General features: G+C 45.2%; 1 protein-coding gene across 1 annotated transcript in view; it reads left to right on the plus strand.

Annotated features, from left to right (window-relative positions):
• Positions 1–431: 431 nt before the first annotated feature.
• Positions 432–9733, plus strand: part of MYO1H (myosin IH) — a 43806-nt gene continuing 34504 nt past the window's right edge. Inside the window, exons 1-5 of the mRNA XM_081802005.1 lie at positions 432–587; positions 2937–3052; positions 4209–4407; positions 5289–5369; positions 8520–8699. Coding sequence (XP_081658131.1) covers positions 462–587; positions 2937–3052; positions 4209–4407; positions 5289–5369; positions 8520–8699 — 702 coding nt within the window. The 5' untranslated portion in view covers positions 432–461. The remainder of the gene's footprint in view (positions 588–2936; positions 3053–4208; positions 4408–5288; positions 5370–8519; positions 8700–9733) is intronic.

The following is a 9733-nucleotide window of genomic DNA, read 5'->3' on the forward strand; positions in this document are numbered from 1 at the left end:
GGGATGGTCAGAAAAGAGGGCTCTGGGGCCAGACTGTCTGGGTTCGTATCCTGGCTCTGCCCTTTTGGCAGGACATATGCATGTTTTGTAATGTCTCTCCTCAGTTTCCACATCTGTTAAATGGGCACGGTAATAGCCCTTACTTCATAGGGTCAGAATGAGGGTTAAGGGAGATAATACAGGTCAAGTATTTAGCGTAGTACCTAACAGGGTACCTGCTCAGCTCTGGTCAGCTGCCGCTGTTACTGTTAATGCTTTTATTACCATCCCCTTGTACCCCTAACCAGATGGTAGACTCTTAACTGAGAGCAAATCTCATCTCAGTGCTCTACCGTCCCCAGGGTTGAGTATCTTGTTATGTCCGTATTACATGAGCAACAGGAACTCCAGAATAAGTGAGCTGCTGAGGAGTGTTCTGTTTGCTGCAGAAAGAAGTGAGGAGGAAGCACATTCGTTTGCACATGGAAGGCGCGCTGACGGCCAGGGACAAGGTTGGAGTGCAGGATTTTGTGCTGTTGGACGCCTACACCAGCGAATCTGCTTTTCTGGACAATCTTCGCAAGCGTTTCAGCGAGAACCTCATCTATGTAACGTAACCCGTTTCTCAGCTGTTTTCCTAGACTGGTGGTTCCCCACCCCCACCCCACCCCACCCCACCCCACCCCTGCCTGTCTTCACAGCCTTGATGATAGTGAACAAAATCCCTCTGTTAGGTTAGTCCTTAAAGGGACGAGTGAAGGGACCACTGCCAGATGCACCCCGATGCTTCGTATTCGGCCTTTAGGGCTGCCAGTGACAGAGACCCAGTTTAAACAGGCCTAACCCCCAAGACGGAATCTATCAACCTATGTCACTTTAGGGACCAGAAATAGATCTAGGGTCTAGGGTGATGAGTCTCGAAGAGCCTTGAGGGCTCTTTCTCCATCTGGAGGACTGTTTCCCACCTCTCTGCTCGCTTTTGCAATGGTCTCTTTCTGGGGCCAACTCTGCAAGGTGACAAGGTGGTCAGCAGGACCAGGCTGATGTTGGTTCAGAGACTATAGCAAGTCTTCCCGGAGACATAGACATTGGTTGCCTCTGATTGGCCCACGTGGGGTCATGTCTCTACCTCTGAACCAATCCCCGTAGCTAGGATGAGGATTATTCTGATTGGCCAGGCTATTTACCCAGGCCCAGTCCTGGAAGTGAGGGGCGAGGCCAGTGTGCACCTGACAGTAGGATATGGCCTGGAGAAGGTTCCTCAAAGGAATCTGCTGCAAGAAGGGGGTCTAGATACCAGACAGGCAAGCATAAGAGATGTCCACCGCCTCCCATGAATCTTCAAGGCTGCAACATTTTACCAGAACTGTTCTTAGCTTGGTCTGGTTGCTTCTAGTGGTAGTCAGTTTTTAACTTCTCCATTTATCACCCCACCTTGATTTGATTGATCAGTTTTCAGGTAAATTCCTTTAGGGTAAACTCCACAGTGTCTCTATGTGTGTGGTGGGGTGTTAGTAAATGTAATTAACTTTATTGAGATCTTATTAGCTTTTGCTCAGGGTAAATTAGACAGTCAAAAACAATGTAAAAATATTTGTCTCGCAGCTATTTTGTTCTTAATGGTGACTGTGACTTAGTTTGCATGTTGGAACCAAGGTTACTAGGAGAAATAAGCAAAGGGCTTCTCACAGTATATATTTTTAATTGTGGAAATAGATTTTATGTATGAGCAAAGGAGAAAGAGCATGGTGTGGAGAAGTATACATGGGATGATAGGATCATCATGAATAAATTGTTTCCAGTTTGAACAGATACACTTCAGAAACTATATTCTACCCTGGAAGATTTCTACTGATGGAAGCAATGCAGATTTTTAGTCAAAATATGGTATTCTTATCTGTTCCAGTTCTCTGTGTGACTTGGTCCTAGAAATTAGAAATGTTCGTGAGCATGATTTCAGGTGTAATTTAGCATAACCTTGGGAACCTCCAAAATGGAGACTCTGGAATGAAAACCCATAACAAACTCAGAATTGGAAAACTCCGGATGCATTTTCAAAGGAGCCCAAATGTTTTCTTTTTTTTTTCTTCTTCTTTTCTCTTTCAGAGGTTAGAGCTTTGTTTATTCCTAACTGTATGCCAAGAAGCTTTTCCACTAGTAGTTTTATTACAAATGGAAGCACTTGAAAAACTTGACTCGTAACAGAATCCCGCATTGAAATCCAGGGAAATAGCAGCGGGAGTGTTTTACCCAACTGGGGACGGCTGGGATGCATACCCACCCTGCTTTCACCCAGTGACCAGAGAGACCTCTGCAACACATAAACAAATCAGATCGAGGTGCTCCCTTCTTAAAGCTATCCATCTGACGTAACAGCTTAAGGCAGCCATTTCATACAGTAGGGAGAGTGGTGTCTCCACCATGCACTGCAGTTGGAATAAACCCCCAATTCTTCATGCCCTGTGATCTGAACTTGCTCCCTCTCGGACATCAGGTCTTACCATTTCCGTTCTCCCCTCCCCCACTGGGCTCCAGGACAGTCAGCCTGCCACATGTGTCCCCTCAGCCCGACTTGCCCTTTCCTGCTTCCTTTTTTCCTGACTGGCTCCTCATCCTTTCAAGTCTCAGCTCAGAGTAACCCCCTTAAAGAAGACTTCCCTAAGCCCAACAGCTAAGGTGGCCTTCCTGAGTCATACGCGTTCTCATTACCCTATGTACCCCTTTCTTGCCATTCTAACTGAAGCAGTATTGATCCCTTGGTTGGTTGTCTGGCCCCGCTCCCCCGCCCCATGCACACACATGGAAGCTTCATGACAGCAGAGACACCACCTATCTTATTTATTGTTTTATATCCCCAGCGTGGAATGAATGCATGGGGATCATAGCATGTGATGGTCTTTGGCTATAGCCATTTGCACCCCAGAATTCCTCACTTGTGCTTTGGTCTGTTCCTCTAGACCTATATTGGGACCCTCCTTGTGTCTGTGAATCCATACCAGGAGCTTGGAATCTACACTGTGAGCCAGATGGAACTTTATCAAGGGGTCAATTTCTTTGAACTGCCACCGCATGTGTAAGTAGCACGTACGAGGGTCATCGATAGTATTTTTCTCTTTCTTTCATCTCTCCCTCCTTACTACTCATCCACCCATCCACCCACCCATCAGTCCAAATCCTCGATGAATGCTCATTAGGTTCTGTACCTCACTTAAACTGCTGCCTTCTTGTGAAATGTCTTTCAGTGCAGCAGAAAACATCAGATCATTGCTGAGTCTCAGCTTAAAAATCACGAGAGGTGGAATCTTTTGTAACTACCGAGAGATCCGAGAGCGTGGCTAGAGAGGTGTCTGTCTTTTCCGCAAAGAGGTTTGCTATAGTGCCATCTACTGGTGTCTGGGTATCATGGCGGCTAAGGAGCATCCCCGTTGGTAGCAAGACTTCAGATCCATAGGACAAGCAATTTCCTGTCTGATCTATATGTGACTCAGGCTTTGCTGAATTTCTCAGTTCTCCCTGGTTGACTTCTGGACTAGTATTTAGGCTCTCCCTGCATTTTTCTTGGTGATTCCTCTATTCGCCTCCTAAGGCATTTATAAACCTTTCTGCATCACTACCACCAACAGTTTCCCAAATAGCCAGCTTTCAAACTCCGCCACGTGGGAAGATTAGAGTCTTGGGAGATTTTCATGCTTTGGTTTCTGATCTTGAAGATAAAGCCCTTATAATAGCTTTATGTCTTGTCCTTTAGATATCACAGAGCTTTTAAGATATTTTCAGTTTCCTGTCTCTGTACTCTTAATACAGTAGGTTTTGAGGGAAGGAGGAAACATGAGATCTTAGTATATCCACTGAGCGTTTAAAATATTCAGACAAGATGTTATTTCCACCTACAGTTAATAGAGCATCTCCTGGGGATATAATTTAATATCTGGCTTATTCTTGTAAGAAATGTTGGATTTTTCCAAATAAATTCTTTCCATTAGGAAATGTCCATTATTGCTCACATTCTCCATTTTAACTCAACTGTTTTGAGTATTGATTTCTAGAACACTTTATGCGTGATCAGTCACTGGGGTCGTGGTCGAGTCTGACATCTGAGCTCAGTGTCTTGTACCGCTTGTCTGGATGTGGTTTCCTGGAGGCAGGGAGCTCTGATGACGTCACCACTGAGTAAGCAGCATCCTGGCCACTTCGCACTCCTTCCATTTCTGCCCCTACTCCTTCTCCAGCTATGCCATAGCCAACAACGCGTACCGCATGATGTGCTCTGAGCTAAATAACCACTTCATCCTCATTTCTGGAGAGAGTGGGGCAGGGAAAACAGAGGCCTCCAAGAAGATTCTGCAGTATTTTGCTGTGACCTGCCCAATGACCGAGGCGCTACAAATAGCCCGTGACAGACTGCTGCTCTCCAATCCAGTTTTGGAGGTAAGTGATCTTTGGGGACCTGTGGAAGGGGCAGTTCTAGGGAGGTTACTCGGCAAGAAGAATCCTCTGCCTGGGCAGGTCAGTCAAAATGGGCAGGTCACCATCCGGGAGTTAAGCAGAGGGGTCTCAAGGGCAGGATCGTGGTTAAGGGTGTAACTTTGATGTCCAGCAGGCATGGCTGCCAATCCCAGGGCAGCCATGTGCCAGCAAGTTTCAGCAAATCACTCCACATCCTAGATCCTGTTTGCCTTTCTGTGGAATGGGTCTATTCAAAGTTTCTACCTCTTAGGGAGCTTTTGAGGCTAAAACAAGATGGATGCATAAAAAGCACCTGGCAGAATTAGTAGGCACTAAAGTCATTAATATTTTTTCTTATTTAATTGGAATCATCTTGATTATTCTGCCATTGCAATTCACTCACTTGCTGGATGATTTGGAACAAGGTGTTTTATTCTGGGTTTTTGTTGCCCTTCATGTTAAAGATGTTTGTGGTTGAAGGAACTTTCCCAATGGACCTATGGCCTGAACAATTTACCTCTTTGATATAAAAAGGGGTCTGGTACTGTATGTTCTAGAAGAGCAAGGACGTGGGTTCCTCTATAGCTGTCCATGTCCATAGTCATTCCTAGATTGGATGCCACAGAGAAGATATTTTTCCCTCCACTCTAGCTCCATCCCAGTATTTGGCATCAAATCCTCTATACTTAGTGGTTCCTTCTTAGAAGATAAAGTATGGCTTTCATCCCTGGCTCCCCTTCTCTCCTCCATTTTCATAATCATGGCATTTGGGGTTAGGAAGTTGACGAGCACAGTGAGCTTAAATGACCATTCATCACAGTTTGGTTCAGTCTGTCCCTGTCTCCTTCACTTTGTATTCCAAGGCTTTTGGAAATGCCAGAACACTCCGGAATGACAACTCCAGCAGATTTGGAAAATACATGGACATACAGTTTGACTATAAGGTACACTGAAGTTCCTATTACTGCTTCATGGGGACCCCATAACTGACCAGTGACAGAAACCTGACCCAAGGTACCTTAAGCGAGGAAGGGCTTTATTGGCTCAAATAATCAAAAAATCCAGGGTTAGGGCTATTTTGGGAAATGCAAATAAAGACCACAATGAGATACCATTTCATACTTTCTAGGGGGGCAAAACTTAAGAAGTCTGGTGATACCAGCTATTGGTGAAAATGTGGATAATTAGGAACTCTAACACATTGCCAGTGGGGTGTACATTGGTGCAGCCCATTTGGAAAACAGTATATTATCTCGTGGAAGTTGAAATCCACATAATCTAAGGTGGAGCCATTCCACCGCTAGAGATACTCCTATCGATTTGCAAGCATGCCCACGAGAGCCCTGCTCATCATGGTAAAAGGACTGGAAATGGCAACACATTTGGAGGACTGAGTGTCCATTGACACAATGGCTAAATGGTGGGATGTCCACCCAGTGAAGCGTCACATAGCGAGAGCAAATGCATGACATCTAGCTACACATAACACGGTCAAGTCTTAGGAATGTCCTGTGTGTCGGGGTGATGCCATTTTGTACAAAGCCTGAGAACAATCCCATGTAAACAATGTATTGTTTAGGCATGCATAATTATACAGCATAGGTCGGCAAACGTTTTCAGCTAGGGCCAGGTGGTCAATTTTTAGACTTTGCGGACCATATCATTTCGGTCACAACTACTTGGCTCTGCAGTTGTGGGATGGAAGCAACCAGACACCATCCCTAATGAAAGAGTATGGTTGTTGCACAGAATTTAAACGGGGCTAATGCAGGTCGGGGAAGGTCGACAGAGTTCTCAAGGACATAGAATTGCATGTGACAAAGCACGTCACTTGGACTAGAGAACAGTCGTTGGCTGAGCATTGAGTGTAGTGATGACAGACTGGCTAAGGCTTTTCCGGAGCCTGGTACGTGGACTTCTGGCGAAGTGTGCCTAGACTTTGGAAAAAATTGAATAGTTACATCTGTCTTAAAACCTCTTATTAAAATTCAACACACATACTAAAAAGGACTTAAGTCGTAAGTACAGCTTGGTGAGTTTTACGTGTGTGTATCTGCCTGTGATAACCGACACTCAGATCAAGATAGAAGAAGTTCTAAGGATGCCTGGGTGGCTCAGCCGGTTAAGTCTCTGTCTTCAGCTCAGGTCATGATCCTGGGGTCCTGGGATCAAGTCCCATATCAGGCTCCTTGCTCAGCGGGGAGCCTGCTTCTCCCTCTCCCTCTGCTCCCCCTGCTCGTGTGTTCTCTCTCTCTCTCTCTGACAAATAGATAAATAAAATCTTTTAAAAAGAGTGTATGAAAGAAGATATAAAAATTCCTAGTGCCTAGAAGAATCTCCTACCCTTCTCTGAAAATACCTGCCTTCCCAAAGGTTACCAACTGTTCTGACCTCTATAATCAGATTAATTTTGCTGGTTCTTGAGCCTCATGTAAATAGAATTATACAGTATGTTCTATTTTGTGTCTGGCTCCTTTCAATCAACATTCTGTCAGATTCATTCATGTCACTTCATTTAGTGGTTGGGCATTTTTGGCTTATGTGACCTCTTCACTATTTATCTGTTCTGTTGATGGACATTTGGCTTTTCTGATTTGGGGCTATTGCAAATAGTGCTCTGAACTTCCTTGCCCGTGTCTTTGAGTAGATATTAGCGCTCACTTACGTTGGGCGCATGCTCAGAAGTGGCGTTGCTGAGTTCTTACCAGCAATATTATTATGACAATAACAGTTCCCGTTGCGAGCAGGGTTCTCTACACCCTTGTCAACATTTGGTGTTGCCAGTCCTCTTGGTCTGAGACATTCTGGTGGAGTAGAGTGGTTTCCAGCTGTGATTAACTTTTGTGTTTTCTTGATTATAAATGAAGTCCTGATAACTGGCCAATTAAAAATTTTGTGTTAGAGCCTTTTGCCCCACTTTTAATTAGGTTGTTTTTCTCCTATTGATTTGCAGGAGTTCTATATATGTTCTGGAATACAAATCCTCTACTGGAATATTCTTTTTTTTTTTTTAAAGATTTTATTTATTTATTTGACAGAGAGAGAGATAGAGAGAGCAGGAACACAAGCAGGGGGGGTGGGAGAGGGAGAAGCAGGCCTCCCGCCGAGCAGGGAGCCCGATGTGGGACTCAATCCCAGGACCCTGGGATCATGACCTGAGCCGAAGGCAGCCGCTTAACGACTGAGCCACCCAGGCGCCGCTCTACTGGAATATACTTTTTTTTTTTTTAAGATTTTATTTATTTATTTGACAGAGAAAGACACAGCGAGAGAGGGAACACAAGCAGGGGGAGTGGGAGAGGAGGGAGAAGCAGGCTCCCCGCTGAGCAGGGAGCCTGATGTGGGACTTGATCCCAGGACCCTGGGATCATGACCTGAGCTGAAGGCAGACGCTTAACGACTGAGCCACCCAGGTGCCCCTCTACTGGAATATTCTTAAAAATAGTGTGGGGGCACCTGGGTGACTCAGTTGGTTAAGCGTCTGCCTTCGGCTCAGGTCATGATCTCCGGGTCCTGGGATCGAGTCCCATGTCGGGCTCCCTAATCAGCAGGGAGCCTGCTTCTCCCTCACCCTCTGCCACTCCCCCTGCTTGTGCTCTCTCTCTCTCTCAAATAAATAAATAAAATCTTTAAAAGAAAATAGAACCGTGTGCTGCTGGCACAAGGATGTATAAACCGGCCAGTGGACCAGAATGGAGTCTACAAAGACTTCCCCGTATGATATGGTCACTTGGCTTATGACAAAGACACCACTGTAATTGAATAGGGATAGGATTGCCTTTCCAATAAATGGTGCTATCAATTGGAAATCCATGTGAATAAGACAACCTTTGACGCTCTACCTCATTCCATACACAAAATTTCAATCCCAGTCCCAAACATGAATGGTAAAATAATCACACTTCTAGACAGAAGTATAGAAAATATCACTCATGACCTCAGGGTAGGCAAAAATATTTTTTAAATGAGCCCAGAAAACACTAGGCTTAGAAGAATCATTGTTTGAATTCAGAATTTCTGTTCCTCAGAAGACACCAGCAAGAGAATGGCTTAGTTATTGTTGTCATTGTGCATTTTTTTGTTGTGTTCTCAAGGGCATTCCTGTCGGTGGGCATATCATCAGCTACCTGATAGAAAAGTCTCGAGTCGTCTATCAAAACCAGGGCGAGAGGAACTTCCACATTTTCTACCAGCTGCTGGAGGGTGGTGAAGAGGAGCTCCTTGCTTACTTGGGACTTGAGCGGGACCCCCAGCTGTATAAATACCTCTCACAGGTTGGAAAGACCAGCACCTGGCTTGGGTGGCCCTTTGGAGGCAGGGATCAAGGGTGTTAGTGAGGGTTTCTAGGGGATGGTCAAGAACTTTCTCATTACCATTCTGGAGGAATCCTACGGACTGGTTTGTTGACACTTAGCATAACCCCTCTGTTTATACCTGGCAGGTAGACGGTAGATCATCTTGGTAAAGCAACCAATCTCTAGGTGAGTGGTTCTCAGCACTGGCTGATATTAGAATCACCTGAGGAGGTTTTTTTCCCAACACACACCCACCCACCCACCCCTGGGCCCTACCCTCCAGAGATTCAGATCTAATTGGTCTAGGGTGGGACGTGGACATCAGGGTTGTATTAAACACTCCCCTGTGATTCAGTGTAATTAAAGGAATCCCTGGTGATTCTAATGCACAGCGGAAGTGAGAACTGCTGGTCTGGGTGTGAGAGTAACTTGCTGTCCGTCCGTGTCCCCAGCCTGTGCTGCGTCCTTCTGCTTTCAAAACTAGTTAGGAAAAGACTCTCCGCCTCCTTGCCTCCTGTTCTGAGACTTGTTGGCAGCAAAATGAACATACTTCCTTACAGAAGGAGTTCAGGCGATTCCCATAAGCAGTCCTGGGGTCCAGTGCTGTGAAATGGAATTTCAGAATGTAACCTCCTCCCCTACCATTGCTCTTTCTGCAGCCAACACAGAGGCTCTAGAAGGTCTAGATTGTATAGCACCTACCAATCTTTGATGTTCCTAGCACCTTCCTGCCCCAAGATTTTTGGGTTTTTCTCTTCTTTACTGGGCCTGGCTTCGAATGGAGGTCACTTGGCAGAGTGCAAGTGGGGACATCATTTGAGAAAGAGAACAAGGTCTTATGAAGTGGATCTTGTAAAAGGAGGACCAACATTTCATAGTGAGTCATGGAGGAAGAGTAGACATGACTGAAATTGATCTTGAAAAATGAAGCTATATAATGAAGATAAAAGAATCCCATAATCTCCTTTTTACAGACTTTGTACTAATTGTTAGAATGAAGAGTAATTCAGGGC

The sequence above is a fragment of the Leptonychotes weddellii genome, chromosome 13 (genome assembly GCF_054177405.1).
Source record: "Leptonychotes weddellii isolate Sample4059 chromosome 13, ASM5417740v2, whole genome shotgun sequence".
Lineage (NCBI taxonomy): Eukaryota > Metazoa > Chordata > Mammalia > Carnivora > Phocidae > Leptonychotes > Leptonychotes weddellii.